The sequence below is a fragment of the Anopheles stephensi genome, chromosome 3, assembly GCF_013141755.1.
Source record: "Anopheles stephensi strain Indian chromosome 3, UCI_ANSTEP_V1.0, whole genome shotgun sequence".
Taxonomy (NCBI): Eukaryota; Metazoa; Arthropoda; class Insecta; order Diptera; family Culicidae; genus Anopheles; species Anopheles stephensi.
Window position 1 is genome coordinate 43,203,022 of NC_050203.1, and position 21,827 is coordinate 43,224,848.

The following is a 21,827-nucleotide window of genomic DNA, read 5'->3' on the forward strand; positions in this document are numbered from 1 at the left end:
AAAAAAGGACAGCGACCAACAACTCCAAGTAAAAGCCAAACAGTGTTTGAGAATCGTGTATAAGTAATGATTTTATATAAACCGCAAATTGTCTCGTAATGAGGGGTGTTTATGTGTGAAAGATAAGTCGATTTTGCTCTCTTTCCAATATGTGCACCCTTTTATTTTGAACCCACAAATCAGAGCTATTGTGCAGAGAGAAAGATTTGCCCTTATAATTGATAAGTATCGCAAGATAAGATTGAATGCAAACGAGTCGAGGATGGATCACATCAAGTGAAGAGCATCATCGCAGGGGTTCGCGGCATGCATCTCGCCCGTTCAATTATCTAAGGAAGAGTGGAATGTGAATGAAAATCAACACAACATCCGTAACGATCTCCCGCAGCTATTATAATAATGCTATAGAAAAACACTTAGAACGCCAATCCTTCTGCCCGGGCAAACGAGCCCGATGGGTAGGCAGCATCGCCGTCGGCCTGTAATCAGGAGCAATTTGTCGCTACGCAATGAAGGGATGTGAACTTGCTTCCCATCGTGCGTACTTTGATTGACACCAGGTTTGGTAATCCCCCGCAAATATCATTCCATAGGCGTTGTTTTTGATTGATCATTAGTGTTTGAATTTGTGCTATCGCGCACCACTTGCGTATGATAAAGAGTAATTCAAACCTTAAAATGAAACGCAAACAGACAAGCGCATAGGGAACGTGGGCAGGTTAAACGTGCATGCATTGATAATTTCTTTGTTCAAAAGTTTCTGACTGACGGCTGCGGTCTGTGAATGTGCTTCAGGGTTTAAATTGTCTCAATTATTGCTAGTAATTGGCGATTTCTTTTATTGGACATGCGGCGTATTTAATATGGATGTTTATAAATATATTTGTATATATGTACAATTTACATGTTATTTCTATTCCCGGATTTGCGGGTCTACAGCAGGGAGCTGGATGACCATGGTTGGGCAACGTTGCGAAAGATGGCAGCGGCAGCGGAAGTTAAAAAGCTACACGGATTGGACGAAACGAAGGGTGATGACACAACGAGAGCAGGCGATGTTTGGCAACACTGATTGCCGGGTCTAGTAACTGGCAAGGAACTGGTGGGAGTATCGGTTTGCTGATGCAGATTTCTCGGCTGAATGCTACCACCTGCGGCGGCTGAAACGTTTATTATATTTTTTTCCAGCGAAGCTTGATGCCGCAACTGCTCCATGCGAAGTTGATTTTGTCGCTTCCATTTGGTCCTAATAGCGATGCACGAGGAAGATAAAATACAGATATAAAAAGAAAAGTGAAACGCATTACATAGTTGCGAATGGAGCAGTAAGCTCTTTGCTAGACTCTAATCGATTACGTACCGTCGATTTTGGTACCACGTTTTTACTTGCGTCTCTGAGAGATTTAATGCATCGGCGACGTCGCTCCTGTCCGCTACCGATAAATATTTTTGGCACCTGTTTTCAAATGTTAAAAAAGGCCATGTTTATACTTGTAATGCATTTTGTTCTAATTCAACAATGCAACGAAATAACTTAATATTACACAGAATGGTATATACAATTTACATTGTGGGTATGAAAATGTGTTTTACACAATGTTTTCATTCTATACAGAAAGTGTTTCCTTGGTAAAAAAAAAAATATTTTTTTTACTTAACACACAAGCAACCTACGAACAATATGATTGTTGTTGTATCTCGAACATTTTTACATTTTTTTAAACATGGAGACACTTGTAGTGAATTAAACGGAAAATCGGGCACCTTAAAATCGAGAAATTGCGGTACTTTGAGAACGATAAACCATTGACTAAAATTATGAAAATAAACAATCGACAAAACAACAGATTGAAAATCGGTTGCCAAATGACCGAAATATACAAAATAGTGAAGGAAGACCGATTTTTTCAAACCAAACGGAAATCCGGATCAAACGTGCCTCACTTAGGATGAACTATGTGTCTGATTTATTTGACCTTTGTTACAAGCTATTAGTGAGGCCACTATAATTTTTCAAACATGGCCTTTAATTTATATCTGAAAATTAGCAATATTTCCAAATCAATTGGCTAGTTTAACAATGGCCATATGCAGGGTAAACACAACGTGATGTGCGGGTTAAGTTTTTAATGCACTTTTTTGGGTTATCTTCAATATCACAGCACTATCCTTCATGAAATGCTTTAACTTATCAATGGAATGTTTACTATGACATAAAAAAAAACATAAGCTATCTAGTTCCTTGAATGACTTAAAAGCCTACAAAACAAATACCATATTTCATTGTATATAACATTTCTCCTGATTTTTTTTTTACAAGTACCCTCAAGTATATATATGTATATATATATATATATATATATATATATATATATATATATATATATATATATATATATATATATATATATATTTATGTGTATAAATATATAACACTAATGAAACAATCTCATCGTGAGGTATTACAAATCGTCTTGCCCATAATTTTCATTCCACTCTGCTGTTCAAATTTGTTTGTAACGGGGCTACAATTTTTGGGAGGAGCTAAATGGTAGAGCTCAGTCCCTCATGGTTTTTCGGTTTCGTTCACAACTGACTACAAGTGTTAATGCTTAGGGCTATAACAAACACTGTTTTGTAATCCCATTACTGTCCAGCGTATACAATATCATACGCTGAAGTATATTCCGCTTTTGGAAAAGCGTTTTTCGGCTAAAGTCTGACGTCCCGACCCAGAACTTCATCCGTTCAGCTTATGTTTGTTACGAACCACATTCATGCAAAAAGGGGGTTTTAATGTGCGGCTATATTTACCTAAATTTACGCTCTAAGTAAGCTAATTGGGCGTGGGTAAAAGCCGTTCTTCGTCTTCGCGGCTTTCGTCCACTTTTTATAATTAACGCTGGTGTGTGTATATCCTGTTTGGAATCGCGTTCAATGGAGGCTAGCAATGATCGATGAATATTTTCACTAGTACCATTCTCGGTAGCGATGTAGGAATTATAATTGCTGATGGTTCCGGAATCTGAGGATCTGTCTTCTATATCTACGTCACTGTTTTCTTCATCGTCCGATTTAAGCCGGGTTGTAAATGATTGTTCTGAAATATAGAGAAGGCAAAAATCGATATCAATATCTTACAAGTTGTTTTCTGTACAAGTTCTACTAGTTCTACGACGCTTCGTCCCTGCAACTATCGATTTCATGTCTCGTGCATGGGGCTTTATAAGATGTAATGTTTCAAGCTTTGCGTCTCAAAGTTTGTATTCAAAAAGGTTTTGTACAATTTACAAACCATGTTATCGGCGACATAATGTGTAGCATTAAATGTACGATAAGAGCTATCTCTATCTTTCTATGTTTTTTTGCTAATTTTTTTATATTCATTACCTAATCAATACGGTATGAATATTTTGTTGTTGTTCTGGGTTAATGAAATAAAAATGAGGGTTCTACATGTAAAACCTGTTTTTTAAAGCAATCTTCTACACGGCAAGACCGATTATCGAATTGAATCTGGTATCTTTTCACATGGTAAAAAGAACTGGCCACAGCTTATGGTCGGCGGTGCCATTATGTTGCAATTATATGGTCGGCATGATATCTAGCAGGACGTTTGGCCAAAAAGCTAAAACAGCTCAAAAAGACCCAAAATTGGTAAAACATCAAGTGATAATTTAGCTTATCCAAAGATGCTCTGCTATCCAGCTCACAAACACAAACTCCATTATTTAGTCCTCAATCAAGACTGCCGACCTCTTACCGATTGCCGTTCTACACTCACACCATTACATTCATACTTAGCATCCCTCACATCCAAATAAGAAGAGGAACACATTACTCCCTTTACGTTCCCTTTTCACCTGTGGATGTGGATGTGGCCATTAGTTTTCTTTGCATGCACTTTAATCTATGGATCATACGGTAGTAGGCTGTGCATAAAAGAAAACGATTTACTTAGTTAGACAGTTGTGCCATGACGAAGAGGCAATGTGCTCGTCTCACGCGCATAAGTCACAAAAAGTAATTTCAATCGCCGTGCGAGTGTCTCGGCGGACCATCAAAAGGGTTTTAGACTGAGAAAAGCAATGACAACTATCCGCGGAGGTTGCCACTGGTCGTCCGTGGTCAGATCAGGTTCCGAGGCTTATCGCTGCTATTAAAAGGAAGATTCGGGTGAATCCAATGCGTTCAATAAGGAAAATGGCAAAGGAACATGGAATCCTGTGGGAGGGCACGAAAAAAGAACTTACATGATTGCCAACTGCATCCGGGAGCTACGAGTCGAACGATGCAAGCAAATCTTAAATTCGCTTAAGGTAAAAATCCGGTAATTCTGTTCACCGATGAGAGCATGTTAAACGTTGATCGCGTGTCAAATTCCAGAATCGACCGATACATTAGTTTTCTTCGGGTACAAGACGTGGTCCACGAGTAAAAGGACGTGTATCTGGCCAAGTCCTCTGGCGATGGGCTCAGTATTTTGATGAATTACTAAAAGATCAGTTCAGCAAACAGCTAGAGGCTCTACAAGTAGATGCTATTACCACCTAGCATTGATGAAACACGAATGGCCATCCGTCGGTTCAAGAACAACAAGGCACCAGGCACCGACAAAATAGTAGCCGAACTGATCAAAAACGGTGGTGCAGCACTTGAACAGGATGTACATCAAATTATTAATGAGGTATCGAATAGTGAATCTATGCCTTGTGCTTGGCATCTTGGTATCATCTATCCCATATACAAGAAGGTAGATAGGCTAGAGTGCAGCAATTACAGGAATATTATGGTGTAAACACCTACAACATTTTCTCCCCTAAACTATGGTTACGGGGATACCTAAGATTTTCTCCCTAAAACTAAAAGATCAACTTGTCCCATTCGTTGAAGAGATGGTTGGAAACTATCAGAGTGGATTCCGAAACGGAAAATCAATCACTGACCAAATCTTCACGATGCGGCAATTCTTGGAGAAGATAGCGAAGCAACAGCACCACTCCTATCATCTCTTGATTGATTTTAAAGCCACATTTGACAAGCTTGCCAGGCTTGTAAGAATGACAATGGTCAACATCATATGCCAAGGTCAAGGTGGATGGAAAACTCTCAGGGCCCTTTGCTGCCACCAAGGGCCTGCACCAGGGAGAAGGGCTTGCCTTGCAACCACCAGCGGTCCTGCTAAGAAAAATGATCTACGCACGGGTGATGTACAGATTGGTGACCGCACTTTAAGAAGCCGACCATAACTTCCCCTATCCGGGGTCAAAGGTCAACACGAACGTCTACATTGGGATTTTAAGTAAGTATATTCCTCCGTGGTTTAAAGAACAGTACGCTCCGAAGCCAAACGTTGTGTTTTAACAAGATGGGACTCCAGCCCACACCTCGAAACGCATGCAGAAGTGATTGCATGAACATTATCCATTTTGGGCGAAGGATATGTGGCTATTCAGTCCCGATCTTAATCCGTTGGATTACTCAATATGGTGCGTCATGAAGGCCAATGCCTGTTGTAGTGGCAAATACCAAGTGTCCAAGGTGTTTTGTAGCGTATTTGTACCAAATATCCAATTCCAATCCGTAACCAAGTTTCCGAAGGTATCTTAAATCACACTTAAAAATAAATGCACCCTTGCTGTATGCCTTTTCCTATGCGACTGTACAGTCACCGATTTTTCTCTCCCTCTCTTCTATCTTGCTTCCAGCATTTCTATCGCTCTCTTTCCTGTCATTTCCTTTTTCCTGTCAGATTCAAATTACAGACAACCGTTAGATTTCAAACTGTGCTAACACTCCCCCGCCCGTGACCATCTCCATTGGTCACACTAAGATATGGCTAATGAAGCCAACTTTGCCACTGGTGGCTTAACAATTCCCGAACCAGAACGCACCCACGCCTGTCGTACGCGACCATTCCTTCACTCCTGACGAACTTCCTAGCAAGAAATGATAAGGTGTAAGCGCTTCCTGATTCTCCGGGTCTACGGGGATATAAGTCAAAGGATGCGAGTTGACCATAGTCTCTGCTTCTTGTATCACTGTTACGAAAGCTTCATCATCGATGGTACACTGCACTTCCATGATGGTGCTGATAGCTGCCTTTACCGATCGCACCATGCGTTTCCGCACTCCGCCCATGTGTGGTGCGCCCGGGGGGTTGAAGTTCCATCGTGTACTCGCATTGGTGAATGTAGTAGCCAGGGTCTCGTTGCGCGCCTCGATTTCCTTACGCAATTGATTACTAGCACCCACCAAGTGGGTGCCATTATCATTGAAGAATTCCGCTGGTGCTCCTCTTCTGGCTACGATCCGCCTAACCGTCATCACGCACGATTCAGTCGATAAGTTGTGTACGACTTCCAGGTGTATCGCGCTTATAGTCAGGCACGTAAACAATGCCACCCATCGTTTCTCGTTCGTTCTACCGCGTTTTACCAGTATCGGACCAAAATAGTCTAATAAGTGAACGGTCTTACGAATTGTGCTGATCTCTCCTTGGGTAGTGGGGCCATCGGTGGAATATGTGGTAACGATTGCCGAATCTTGCAATAGACACAGCTCTTTACCACTTTCGCCAGAACCGCTCTTATTTTGGGAATATGGAACTGCTGCCGCAACTCGTTCACCACTGTCTCCTTGTTGGCGTGACGGTATGTACTTATTTTGGGAATATGGAACTGCTGCCGCAACTCGTTCACCACTGTCTCCTTGTTGGCGTGACGGTATGTACGATGATAGCTCTCAACCAATAGCTCTGTTAAGCGGGAGCCTTGCGGTAATATTACGGGATATTTTACTGGATACGGTACTTCTGCGGCCATCGCCAACCTACTTTCCATACGGAGAACACCCTCTTCGTCTATGAAAGGTAGCAACTGGTATGCAGGACTCCTCTTAGCTACCGTGTGCCATCTGCTATTACTGCCGTCTTTCCTCGATGATAGATAGAACTCAGCCTGAACTCCCTTGAGCAATGGATGTCAATGTACCTTCCTTCGTAGATTGCCAATGTATCGATTAATCCATGCTACGGCCCTATACAACCTCTCCAATCGTGAAAGACGTTCGATGAGTATTGGGAACATCTCCTTGACCGGTTCCTCCACATGCACATTCAACCGACACATTTCTTCCAAAGGACTGTGCTTTACGATACTGCGTACTGGCCAAGTATCTTCAGGATGATGTAAGAAGTCCGGTCCCTGAAACCACATTCCTTCCCTGTCTAGATTTGGTCGTCCTTTCCATTTAGTGGCTTCGTCAGCTGGATTTTTATCTGTCGGCACTCATCGCCACTCGTACACCTTCGTATGTTCCAAAATCTCCGCCACCCTGTGGGCAACGAATGGTTTATAGTTCTTTGGGTTAGCTCCTATCCATTCCAACGTAATTGTACTGTCCGTCCATAGAGCCCTTCTCTTGCCACCGAGAGGATGATGTTGCTGCGTATATTTTAAGAACCGGGATCCCAATAAACACGCCTGTAGCTCCAATTTGGGAATAGAAAGCTGTTTCAATGGGGCGACCTTCGCCTTGGCACTGACTAGGGAACATTGGGCTTCTCCTGAAGAATCGATTGTTCGTAAATAAAGCACGCAGGAATAAGCGTTTTGACTTGCGTGCACAAATAGGTGCCATTCAGCGTTATTGTACATCGACTCTGTTGCATCTACAAAGTAGCATCGCGGAACCCGGATATTATCGATTGTGTGTAACACATCCACCCATCTGCGCCAATCCCGATGCTGCATGTCACTGATTTCTTCATCCCACTGGATTCCGGATCGCCAAAGGTCTTGATTAAGCATTTTACCGTGAATCACGAACGATGCGAGCAAACCTAAGGGATCGAACAACGACATGACGCACCGTAGTACTTCGCGTTTCGTTGCAACACGTTCCATCCTCAGCTACTCAGATGTTGCCGTGCATGATCGAGAGCAAAACCCAAGTTCATCCGAAGCTAGATTCCAGCGCATGTCGATGTCAAGTACTTCATCTGGTTGGTTCCGCTCCCTAATTGTTCCAAAACCAGTGCACTGTTGGAGCTCCAATTTCTCAAATCGAACCCTCCATTTCGAAAAATTTGGCGAACCTCTTGTGATGTTCTGTACACTTCTTCCACCGTTCCAAAACTGTCAAGAAAGTCGTTCACATACGTACTTTCTAAGATGCCTTCGACTGCGCTTGGATAGAGTTCCGCATGTTCCAGGGCAGATCTATTTCTCACGTACTGCGCCGTTGCTGGTGAACATGCCGATCCAAACGTCACCACGTCTACGATGTAAATAGCAGGTTCTGCGGTAGGGTTGTTGCGCCATAAGAACCGTTGCATATGCCGATCTTTATTACGCATTCTTATCTGCAGGAACATTTCTTTCACGTCTGCACACACGGCCGTCCCGTACATACGGCTGCTGCTCTATATCGTAGGACTTTCTTATGGCTTCTTGCAAATCGCCTTCCGCCTCATTGCAATCGCAAATATGAAATAACCCTTCACCTGGCAAAGCTGACGATTTTCCATACACACACCACCCCAATCGGGTTTTCGCTCCAGTGGGTTCACCGTCCCGTCCTTCTCGTGTCTTAAGGGGTACTGCAAGATGCAAATTATCCAACCCTATTAACAATCTTGGTTGGGTTTCCTTCTATTCGAAAATTGACAATCCCTTCAAATGTTTCCAATTTCCGCATCGTGTACATGATTGCCGTGGTAGATTTAGTTGTTGTACCGTCCGGACGGCGCTCATTGCGTATCGCTTTGCCGAATCTACTGGACCCACCTTGAGAGACACCCGCCGTGAACTCTTTTCCATTCTTGTGGTGTCTCCAGTCCAGCGAATACACAATGGCTCGTTCTGTCCCTCACTGTTCCACCAAGTCCTCATGTATTAGGGTCATCGATGATCTTTCATCTAGGAACGCAAATGTAGTTGCATTCGACTTCGGGCCATACAAGGTGACCGGCACAATTCTCAATAAAGATGTCGCAGCCATTGATGTTTTATGATGGTGATTTTCTGCAACATTACTACGGGCAGTATGTTCATCCTTCCAGAGACTGTTAGTAGAATGTTTGCGATGTTCCTGGTCGTCGTGTAGCAGGGTGTGGTGCCTGTAAGTGCAACCGTTGATGTCACAACGAGGCCTGTCCTTACATGTCTGCCAATTGAGTTTGTCCAAGCAGCTAAACACACATCGACAGTGCACGCCTTCTTGTGTTTCAGTGAAATATTTCTTGGCGTCATGATCTCCTTTGTTGCAGATTACACAGGTATAACTTGTGTTCCAAGATGTTGTTGGATTAAGCTCCTCCGAATGTGCGTGCACATGACCCCGATGCGAGATGTTCTTTTCACCGGTCGTTACAGAAGAACAGTCCATTACTACTAGCCTTGCAGCATCCTTACCTAATTCCTCCATGAAAGTTCCAAATGTATGTAACCAAATCCGGTTCGTCGTGCCTCTCGTATCATGCGCGTAGATATATTGCCGCTCGATCGGCAATTTGCTTAACAGCTCGTCTAACAACGTTGGATTTGTGAGGTGTGCGTACTGCCGAGCTACTTGCATATGTGCGAGCATGCCCTGAACCGCTTCACTGAACTGGATGATAGACTCCGGTCGAGCGATTCGTGGTGCAGGCATTCGGCGTACCTTCTCAATCAAGCAGTCGATGATGTGTTTTGGTTGACCAAATCGGTTTCGCAACGTGTTGTTCACGAGGGGTACCATTTCCGCCATCGACAATATGCTGCGCACAGTCTGAAACGCAGGTCCCTGTAGAGATTTCTGCAACCGGATCATTTTCTCCCAATTCGAGAATCCGCAAAGCTTAGTGGTGCTGTCAAAGCTGGAAATACACAATGACCATCCGGCGGGATCTCCGGAGAATACTGGTAGATCTTTCGGCACATTATGTCTAGCAGCTTGTTGTTTGGCAGATGTTTCTGGCTCCTCCAGCTGAAAACTGTCCATCGACTCCTTCTCTATTAATGAAGGGTTACCTTTCGACGCGTTGGATAACGCCACAGCTCCCTGCTCCTGGACCAGTAGATCTTCCTCTTCTTTCGCGAATTTTAATTACAGTTCCAACTGCAACCTCTTTTGTTCCGCTTCCTACCGACGCTTTAGAAGATTCCAGTCCTTCACGCCAGCCGAAGTGAGGTTAGGTTTTGCATCGCTTTGTGCTGCTTGTTCACGATGCCACAACATTGTCAAATTATGCTGCCCGCCGTTAACATATCCGATCAAAGTGATGTTCCACAGCGTTCCATTGCGCGACTTTTCCCCGACTTTTTCGTTGTAGAATAAGCCGTCTCATTCTGCTCGTTATCCAATCCGTTGCCCGAAGTGAGTTTATCTTGCCCTGCGTTACTTTGCTGCTGCGCGTGTGCTACCAATGAATGCTTCACAATTCCGACGAGATCTTTTACCGAATAGCTCTCACATAACCACGCACAGTTTTTATCTTCCGCACGCCATGCAACGCTCCTTTTTGGGCCCCATCCTTCGAGCCGAGGACGATTTTGAAGCCTTAATGTAGTCGCAAATACCAAGTGTACAGGGTGTTTTGTAGTGTATTTGTAACAAATATCCAATTCCACTCCGTAACCAAATTTCCGAAGGTATCTTGAATCACACTTCAAAATCAGTGCACCCTCGCTGTATGCCTTATCCTATGCGACTGTCCAGTCACCGATAACCTCTCCCTCTCTTTCGTGTCAGATTCAAATTACAGATAACCGTTAGATTTCAAACTAGAACACCTGTTCTAAACATCACCCAAGTACAACAAGCCTCAGAAAAACATTGACCCGTGTTGGGCCGATTTTTTAAAGGGGTATTTGAGTATTTCTTTAAATTTTGACTTTGCTCAATGCCAGTATCGATCTAGACTCGATAGCGAACGGACACATGACGGGAGCTACAGATTGCGACACACACACATTTAAAAACATCTACTCAACAAGACAAAGTGCGGGTCCTAGCCCAGCGATGGGTCGAAGGAAAAACATTTTATCCAAGAAGCGTGCTGCAGTGCGTCTAAGTACGTTTCATAATTCATTGGAGGATATTGGAAATCCATCGAAAACGGGAAGACATTCGCGCCAGACTTCATTTGATATTCTCCATACGATTGACGACCAAGAGATCAACTCCAATCCCACAACTACAACCACAAGGACATCCGAGTTACCTTCACCAATCGTTGTAACCAGTTGTAACGTTGGCGATGTGCAAAAAAGGTGATTGCTGCCGGTGCAGTTAAATACACTACCTCCGTCACAAATAACAGTACTATGGTACGCACTCCAACAAGTGCAGATTTTCGAGCGATGTCTCAAAACTACGAACTCGGAGTTCCACATGTATCAACTAGACGAGGAGAAAACAACAAAGGTCGTGTTGCTAGGCCTGACTGATAAGCCTCTGGAAAAGGTTACACGCATACTAAAAGCCGAGAATATCGCACCTGTGTCTATCAAGAAGCTAGGTATCAAGACAAAGCGTTATAACGACCAAGCAGTGTACCTACTACATTTTAAAAAAGGAACGGTGGACATGAAATTGCTTCGGTCTATTACAGCGCTCGAACATCAAGTGGTGAAATGGCGCTATTTCTCGAACAAAAGAACGATCATGCAGTGTAAGAACTGCCAACGTTTCGGCCACCGAGTAGCAAATTGCTACAGACCACCCGTGTGTTTAAAGTGCGCGGAGCATCCAAATTCTACAAACTGTCCTGTGGCACAGACCTCTACGGATGGAATTATACCGACGCACAAATTAAAATGTGCCAACTGCGGAGGGAATCATACGCCGAATTATTTTGGATGTCCATTTCGCATTAACAAAACGGCAGTAGAAAAAGAAAAGGCGAGAAGCACACCAGTATCCAAACAGGATTACCACTTTTAAACGGTAATTTCCCTCACCTTCCTTCAAACCAACCATCCCAATCTTACACATCCAACACCAACACTAACCTGTTTGTAACTCGACAGCCTAACTACACTTTATTTGCAAAAGTAACGCCAAGAAACCGAAACGACCTCTTCAACCCAGATGAAATAGTTGAAATAGTGAAAGAAGCGTTCTCTTGTCTGAGGAATTGTTCAAAAAAAGGAGACCAGATTTTAGTGGTTTTCAAAATTGTCCAATAATACTGCTTTCCATGATGGTTGGGTTAAAAGACTTTATAGTTTCATACTGGAATGCTAATAGCATTGCCAACAAAAAAATTGAGCTAATTCATTGTTTAGATGAAAACAAAATAGATGTAATGACAGTATGTGAAGCTTTTCTTAAACCTGGTCAGACGTTTAACGTGACTAATTATAAAACATACAGAATTGACAGACTACACGGGGTCAAAGGCGGCATAATGGTACTGGTTAAAAGCGGTATAGACGATAGGTTACTTCCCGCCTATAATCTTAAAATATTAGAAGCGATTGGCATAGAAATCATACATAATAATATCCCTATATCAATTGTCGCTGCATATCTCCCGGGAGCCAATACTGATATTATAAAGTTCAAAAGCGACATTCAAACTCTTACAAATTCTAGAAACAGTTTCTTTATTTGTGGAGATCTGAACGCATGTCATAGATTGTGGAATTGTGTTTCTTCTAACCAAGCCTGAAAAATCCTTTTTGATGAACTGCAAAAAAGACAATTTTCTATATTTCATCCTGATTCTCCGACATACTTTCCAGTGAATACAAATTCCAATCCTTCCACAATTGACATAATACCAACCAATAACAAACACAATATATCCGACCCTTTGACTTCGGTTAACTTTACCTCTGATCATTTGCCAGTTCACTTTAATATCGAAAAAAAATCTCTCCCCTGATCCTAAACCAAGTGCCCAAATATTTGATTACTTAAATGCCAATTGGAACACATTTAAAATGCATCTTAGAAACGCAATCAATATCAGCGAAATCAATATGAGTAACGTACACAACTATACACAAAAAGACTCAAAAATTTATTTACTCAAAAAAGTTACAGAGACAATCAACAAAGCTCATGATCTTGCTATGCCCAAAAGAACTGTCAATTTTTTTTAAATAACAGAGCGGTAAAAAAATTTCATCAAAGCAAAGAACCCACGCAGAACAGTTCAACATCATTCCCAAATGCCAATTTGGATTTCAACCTGGGCTAACTACAACACATCAATTAGATAGACTAAAGACGGACATTATTTCCAGGAGAAACATGAAAAAATCAATTGGCTTAGTATTATTAGACTCCGAAAAGGCATTTGACACTATCTGGCATAAAGCTTTGATCTACAAATTAATTAAATTAAAGTTCCCAAAATATTTAATACATACCATTCAATTTTTTTTAACAGACAGAAAGAATACAGTCTATATTTCTAACAGTACCGCAGACACATACACTCCTGATGCAGAGGTTCCTCAAGGAACCGTGCTCTCCCCTATTTTGTTTAACCTTTACATCGCTGACAAACCGAAAATGAAGGCTTGCAATCAATATTGGTATGCTGATGATGTAGCAATAAGCGCAAACGGCAAAAAGGCTACAACTATATTTAAAAGTGTAATAATGCACTTCATATATATTCAAAGTGTTGCAAAAAATGGAAACTAAAAATAAACGGGAACAAATCAGAAGCCATATTTTTCACACGGTTCACACGCGTAAATAAAATTCCCATACAAAATACAAAACACAGAAATACCATGGAAGGAAAATGTAAAGTACCTTGGGTTAATGTAAGATAAAAGATTAACTTTTAGATGCCACATAGTACCCATGATTATTAAAAGTGAAAAAATCTTTTGGACACTATACTGTTTCTTAAATAGAAGATCACAGCTGAACTTTAAAAACAAACTATTGCTTTATACTGCTTTAATTAGACCAACCATAATATACACCTCTCCTGTTTGGGTAAACTGTGCTAAAACACACAAGAAAAATCTTAAGATTAGTCAAAATAAATATCTTAAAACTATATTAAATGTTCCTATATGGCATTGGACACATTTACTTTACAGAAGTTGCAACATAAATATCATCGAACAGTATATAAACAAAAAAACAAATAATTATACCAGCAGAAATTCCATAAACCTGCATTTCACAACTGGCTAAAAACGCTAAGAGAATTCGCTATTGTAATAAAGGAATCAAGCTCGGGAATATGCCTCAACCTAGCTTTCAGTTATCAGTTATTTATTGATTTGCTTCGTTCTGTTGTCAGTGTTTGTAGCAATACCACACTGATACGGGTGTGGTCCGACGCCTCTTGAAGGATAATATAGGATCTCCATACCCTACTCCGACTCAATACGTCCACGGCGTACAGAAGGGTAATATATTTCTCCAATAAGCTTGGGTACACGGGGAAACCCAACCCTTTTGGGACGATGGGTCATATGGCTTTTCCATGACCCCCGCATGGAAAAATGACTTACGATTCCAGATCCCTTACATCTGACGGAAGCACCCGAATCCTGTTAGATGAGGTTCAGACCCGCGGCTTCGATAGAGTAGCACTTCAGGAGGTGCGCTGGAAGGGTACATTTGTGCGCCAGTACCGTAGCAACTGCACAATCTACCAAAGTGGAGGAGAAACGCGTGAGCTCGGTACCGCGTTCATGGTGCTAGGTGCTATGCAACAGCGAGTGATTGCATGGTGGATAGTCAACGAACGAATGTGCAGGTTAAGGATTCGTGGCAGGTTCTTCAACCTGAGCATCATAAATGTGCACATTCCGCACCTTGGGAGCACCGATAACGAGAAGGAGCTCTTCTTTACGCAGCTGGAGAGGGAGTACGACCGCTGCCCACAACACGACGTCAAAGTTGTCATCGGGGTCTTTAATGCTCAGGTCGGACGGGAAGAGGCATTCAAACCGACGATAGGAAGCTTCAGCGCCCACCAGCTGACAAACGACAACGGCCTGAGGCTTATCAGTTTTGCCTCCTACAAGCACATGAGCATTCGCAGCACCTTTTTCCAGCATGCACCTCGGTTCAGCTATACCTGGAGATCACCACTACAAACCTATTCCCAAATCGACCACGTTCTAATAGACGGAAGGAACTTCTCGGATATTATCGACATACAGAGGCGCAAACGTCGACTCGGACCATTTCCTGGTAAATGGTAAAGCTGCGCCAGAAACTCTCCGCGGTCAACAAACAACGGAGCAAGCCTACCCCAAGGCTCAATCTGGATCGGCTGAAACGTGCTGATGTGGCGGAGGGGTATGCAGCAGTGCTCGGGGATCGGACGACAACACCGCAATGCCCCTCGGAGACCACTGGCGTAAGGTGGAACGAACCATCAGCACCGCAGCCGAACTGAGAATTCGCTACTTACCACGCAGATAACGGAAGGAATGTTTCGACGAAGAATGCACTTGTGCATTATTCGAGAAGAATGCAGCACGCGCCCTCATGCTATAGCATGAAACTCGTCAGAACGTGGAAAACTACAAACGACCGAGGAAACAGCAGACCCTGATCTTCCAGGAAAAGAAGCACCGCTTCGAAGAGTCGAATGAATAGCTGCTGGAGCAGCTCTCTCAGTCGAGGGACATCCGCTCGTTTTGCAGGAGGTTGAAAGAGGCACGGAGTGGATTTGCCCCCAAAATCCGCGATGTGCCGGGACGCAGACGGAAATTTCCTGACAGACGAGCGAAAGGTGATCGAAAGGTGGAAGTGCTACTTCGCAGGGCACCTGAACGGAGCAGAGACAAGAAAGGTTGGTACAAGTAGCAGAACAAGCCAACAGCAGCAACACAGCAACAACATCAGTGACAGCAATAGTGCAGAAGACGAATTGCCTACGCCATCTCTGGATGAGATTGCCAGCGCCATCGATCAGCTTAAAAGCAACAAGGCTGCTGGTAGTGATGGGCTGGCGGCCCAGCTCTTCAAGATGGGGCCTGAGAGGCTGAGAACAGGAAGAATTACCGGAGCAGTGGAAGCTGGGCGTCATTCACCCAGTCTACAAAAAGGGCGACAGATTGGAATGCTCGAACTATTGTGCTATTTCAGTCCTCAATGCCGCATATAAGATCCTGTCCCAGATCTTGTTCTGCAGACTTGCCCCCTTTGCTACGGATTTCTTCTGAAGCTACCAAGCTGGGTTTGTTGGAGTCAAATCCACCACCGACCATATCTTTACTCTTCGGCAGATCCTTTAGAAGTGCCGAGAGCGCCAGATCCCTACGCACCACCTCTTTATCGACTTCAAGGTGGCCTACGATACCATAGATAGGAATGAGCTGTGGAACATCATGCAGCGGCAGCACTATCCAGGAAAGTTGATCCGGCTGTTAAGGACCACGGTGAACGCGGTGCAGTGCACAGTGAGCGTATCGAACATGCTGTCGGAGTCGTTCGAAACTCACAGGGGTCTGAGGCAAGGGAACGGACTCTCCTGTCTACTGTTCAATATAGCCTTGGAAGGTGTCATACGAGGTGCGGGGCTAGAGAATGACATCCATGGTACGATTCTCTATCGGTCTCTTCAATTTTTTGGCTTCGCGGACGACATAGATATCGTTGGCAAGACGACAGCGAAGGTGTATGAGGCGTACACCCGACTGAAACGTGAAGCAGCAAGAATTGGACTGGTCATCAGATGCGACAAAGACGAAATACCTGCTTGCCGGAGGCTCTGATCGTGATAGAGCCCGAGTGGGAAACAGCGTATTAGTCGACGGCGACAACCTCGAGGTGGTAGAGGAGTTCTGCTATCTTGGGACTGTCGTTACTTCGGATAACGATGTCAGCAGCGAAATCCGGAGACGCATTGTGCTGGGGAATCGTGCCTAATACCGCCTTCACCGTCTGCTGAGATCCAGAAGACTTCGAGACCGCACGAAATGTGAGATCTATGCACACTGATTCGCCCGGTGGTCCTATATGGCCACGAGTCTTGGACCATTCGAGCGGAGGATGCAAACACTCTGGGCGTGTTCGAGCGACGCATTCTCCGGACCATCTTTGGCGGTGTGTTCGAGCATGGAGTGTGGAGGAGAAGGATGAACCACGAGCTTGCTGAGCTATACGGCGAACCGGACATCCTAACGGTGGCGGAGACCGCCAGGATACGATGGCTGGGATATGTTATGAGGATGGCGGACTCATGCCCCACCAAGAAGGTATTCGTCAGCGACCCTCAGTTCGGCACGAGGCGTCGGGGAGCACAGCGAGTTCGTTGGCTGGATCAGGTGAAGGGAGACCTGTCGGAGATCGGGTACCTACACGGATGGGAAGCTGCAGCCAGGGATCGAGTTTCCTGGAAATCTATTGTTCACCGGGCCATGCCACGACGACGTGCTCTTTAAAAGAGTTAGCCAACATGATGATGATGATGATTGAATTGCTTCAGAAACCGGGTAAATCCTCGAACCACGGCATGCACAAAATAAACCTTCATTCCAATGACCACCTATCTGGGTATGTTTTGCATTTTTTAAACCTTAACAACATTCGATACAATGATTCTATTGGTTTGAAACATTAGGAATGCCTAGAAAAACATTGTTCGCTCAAATAAATAAAAAAAAGATTTTCTTCATTTTGTTGTTACGCTTTTTAATAAATATTCGATTCGTACACCTAATTTCTTTAACTACCAACCCCGGCAGTTGTAGAGTCAGCAAAACATATTTCAGTCCATTATTAATAATTGGACTGGATGGGATTTGAACCCCAGCCCTGCCGTGTGAAGATCGGCGCCGTTATCGCCTAGGCCACCGGACCGCCCTGTTCTTGGCCAAACGATCTGTTAAGGTGATGCCTGCCATTTATGGCACAGTCCTCACTCACTGTGGGGAACGGCTCTGATGAGATTTGAGCCACGGCCCTGCCGTGTGAAGACCGTCGCCGTTGTTGTATCTACCACCGGCTGCCACCATATTTATGCTATTATCCATTATATAAATTTATGAAATAAGATTTTTTGTTCAAGTGCAAAGCGTGAATTGTTCGCATGATTTTACTTTCGATCGCTCTTTTTCACATAGGTAACAATTTTATATATTTTTTTACGAAACCTGGCGCATAACTGATTTCTTTTAAGGTTGTATCTACATTTTCTCGTAGATTTGAAGCTGAAGATTGTCCTAAAAAACTTTGCACTCCACTAATAACACACTCCAAAATATCACACTATTTGCTTATTTTCTGGGCGTCGTTGAATTCTTTTTGTAATTAATTGGTCGCATATAGCTTTAAAAAAGGCGTATGTGGATTTGCGACAAAGTGAGACCTTTTGTTTTGCTGAAAAAAGATGAATAATTCCCTTACAAAATTTATAGTCCCTTACAAATGGAAATCCGTCCGGACGTAATTTTTCAATATATTACACTGATCATTAAAGGAAATTCGGCGTTTCGGATTTCTGTTTAATTTACAAAGAGCGGACGTTTTGCACTATTTTGGCTATTTTGGCCATTTCGTGATCCGTTCGAGAATCATAAATTGATAGACCTAGTAAAAATGTGACTAATAAACTAGTAAAATATAATTAGTATGTTTTATAATATTATCTATTAACTACATACGGCAGGGCCGGATATCGGATCTCTTCCGAAACGTCTGCTCGTACGCAGGTCTGATTATCCAGGTATGGGTAAGGCAAGTAAAGCAAGGAAACCAGAAATGATAAGTCGGAACCAAAACTTCATCTAATAATCTTATAGCAGCTCACATATTTGCCACATGTATACTCATCCAAAACGATTTTTTCCGATTCCCATCAGTTTCGTTGTTATCGATGTTCTGAACCGGATTCGCCAATTTCCGATCACAACAGGAGTGCCACTTATCCAGCGATTCCTAAAGTGATTGTCTGATTTCGAATGTGAGTGGGGTTCAAGTATGACAATAGCTAGTATGTGCTAAAACCCAGCTAAAAAACACAATGAAGGAAAAACATGCGTTCCGTTATACAATTAAGTTCGGCACGTGTACTCAAGCATCTCCACGTGGTGAATAGCTAAAAATATCGGAACAAGTATCAGGGCACTCCATCATGTTGCGTCTGTTTTTTTCTTAAAATAAAAAGATGAAATATTCAAACGTATTTAGTTTGTCAATCGATAACAATCAGAAACTTATAAACTAAACATTAATTGGATTATATGCACTATCAAACTGAATAACATTTAATAGGTTCGCAATAAAGCCAGAGCGTGTTTATTGAAAACAAGGATGACAAAAATACTCAGGGAGTTCAATTAGTTCGAATAGAACTTTTCGTTCTGATGAAGGTGCGAAGCTACCGTTTAGCATAAACTAAGCGAAGTGCGTGGTGTCCACATGCTGTCATTTGTTGTAAGTCAGAAGATGAAAGAGTACATTGGCACAAATCACAAATCAAAGCGAGAGGTGAGCTATCTGCCGACATGTACCGATGGTTGAATCGCACGGGATATTGCGGAATTTAATCCATACCATCATCCGATGGTATCAAGAGACTGGCTCGCTCAAGGATCATGCGAGATCTGGGAAGCCGTACCGTTCTACATAAATATCTCGTAGTTCCAGAGCGCGACATCGGTGATGTTTTGGAATTTTCAGTGATTTTTGGAATTCAGTTGGGACAAACATTCCAAGTAACCAACGACCCGTACCATAAGATCGAGATATAATTAATATATTAAATAGCCTCCAACAATTGCCTACATAACAATATTAACAATACACTAGGAAACCTGAACTTCGACACACGAAAACAATGATTGGAGGATTTAAATAAATAAACATCTACAACGAACATTAGAGACTCATCATAGGACTACAGTTGATTAGTCGTCCAATGGAAATCAGCGTCGAATTGGATAGGATATTTTGAAATGGTTGAGGCCCCAGTACTTTTGGTCCTTTAGGGTGGAAAGGATTCATAATTAAATGTGAATGTAAATAGAAATTAAATGTGAATGGCATGTGAATCAATCGTCATGTTGCGCATTCGATGCTCATGACATGCAAATTGCAACAGCCGGCATGTGGTTGGAAGCAAACGATGAATAATTTGACTGTAACTGTAAACAGGTGTATAAACGTTTCCATTACCCCTGCTGGGTGTTGAAACAGGAGCAATTACACCTCTAAATTTATGGTAATATTTAAGTGTGCTTTAATATGATCTTTCATGTCATATCTTGCCAAACAAAGCGATCATGCACCGGCATGCATATCATCTAGAGGCGTCTATGTACATTTTATATTTTTTATATCAGTATTTTGTGCTAATATGTTTAATTCTGTATAGTTTCGATCACATATTTCAAGACGAAATGTACACTACAAGCTCGAGATTTTTTTGGAGTCGGTTCAGGAGTCTCTGGATTCCCGGTAGCGATAACGACAAAATAAAAACTTTATAACATTTTGAAATGAAATAATTTAGCGAAATATTATTTTTTGTTCCAATTGGGGGCAGAAGACCTATCTTAAATAAGAGGACTTAAATGGGAAAAGACCTATCAGTTAATCAGTTATCACAGTCAGTTGAAAATAAGTTGAAATGTAAATGTTTGAACCGAAGCAGCTGATTATAATCGCATTCAAGTAGATATATTCATAGCTGAGCAAGTAGCAACAGCTCTTACAAGCTGAGCAACACAGCGAGACCTAATGAAGAACTAGAACACATGGTCCATCACTTACTTTCGTACTGTCTTTCTGCTTCTTTTTTCGGTAGCCACTACAGAGACGAGTGAAGTCTGAAAACTCAAAGCACCATAAGCTAATAAACCAACCAACCAACCAACAACTTCACTAGGAGTGATCTATCCATTATGGGTTTCTTTGATTTTCTGTAACGGTAACTAGCCCCTACGGGTTTGGTGGTTCAAATAGCTTTTCCTATTGTTTGTAGACTGACCCAGCAACCATAATGTGACCATCAAAAGCCCGAAACTATGAAGAATTATACATAACAAATAATTACAATCATGTTTGTTCCAGTCAATCCTGCTTATCCACTTCAATCACTTTAATCCGCAACCCCATCCGCCCTACCCTTTAATCACTGTAAAAACTCGTGCACTCTAATTACATACATAATCTATAAAAAAAAACACACACATTTTGAACATACCACATTGCCGGCTGCTGATTAAATCGCCTAATAGATCCCGTATGAAAAACGATTTGCTGGACTCCATATCGAGACTCTCCAGTTCCCAATGCTTTGTGGCACTGCAACTTTTTCACCAAGGTTTAGTGACAGCAATCAGCATATTTATTTTTATCGATTGCATAACTCGCACAGCATCAGACCTCGCTCTGTGCCGATCCGAATGGCCATTTGATGCACACTTGTACACACCGTTTTATTTTTTATGGTTAATTTTTAACATAAAAAAACACATCTATCAAAAGCAGGAAACGGCATTGCACGTGTTTATGTCGAATGTTTATGAGGAACTAAGTGAAAGTGGCACGCATAGCATTATGCTGGCATTTGGGCGCAGCAAGTGAGCAGCCTAGGTTAACCGTACGTGTCGCTCACTCTTATTGTTTAATAGAGAGAGCTATTTTATTAGCGCATGTGCACGACGCACGAAACATGAAACACCTGCTCATAATGGGGTGGTGAGCTAGGTTCTGATGGCCGTTGAGATATTTAGTCTAAGTACATATAGGTATGTATATGGCATATATGCATGTATATATATATATATACAACACTATATATATATAACACTATATATACATGTATATATATATATATATATATATATATATATATATATATATATATATATATATATATATATATAACACTATATATATAC

General features: G+C 42.4%; 1 protein-coding gene across 1 annotated transcript; it reads right to left on the reverse strand.

The window, feature by feature from the left end:
* Window positions 1-832: 832 nt before the first annotated feature.
* On the reverse strand, window positions 833-21,438 carry LOC118510926 (barH-like 1 homeobox protein). The gene is made up of 4 exons (XM_036053337.1): window positions 21,128-21,438; window positions 2,815-3,100; window positions 1,361-1,456; window positions 833-1,246 (listed from the first exon to the last, which is right to left on the reverse strand). Exons 1-4 carry the CDS (start codon window positions 21,192-21,194, stop codon window positions 934-936), a joined length of 762 nt encoding a protein of 253 aa, XP_035909230.1. The 5' UTR covers window positions 21,195-21,438; the 3' UTR covers window positions 833-933.
* Between the last annotated feature and the right edge of the window lie 389 nt (window positions 21,439-21,827).

Bases quoted from the DNA above. Each gene is read 5' to 3' on its own strand.
- LOC118510926 (XM_036053337.1), bottom strand. From the start codon at position 21,194: ATGGAGTCCAGCAAATCGTTTTTCATACGGGATCTATTAGGCGATTTA. The intron at 3,101-21,127 runs GTATGTTCAAAA...TCTATATTTCAG, and splicing joins AATCAGCAGCCGGCAATGTG to AACAATCATTTACAACCCGG. The intron at 1,457-2,814 runs GTAAATATAGCC...ATTTGAAAACAG, and splicing joins TACTTAGAGCGTAAATTTAG to GTGCCAAAAATATTTATCGG.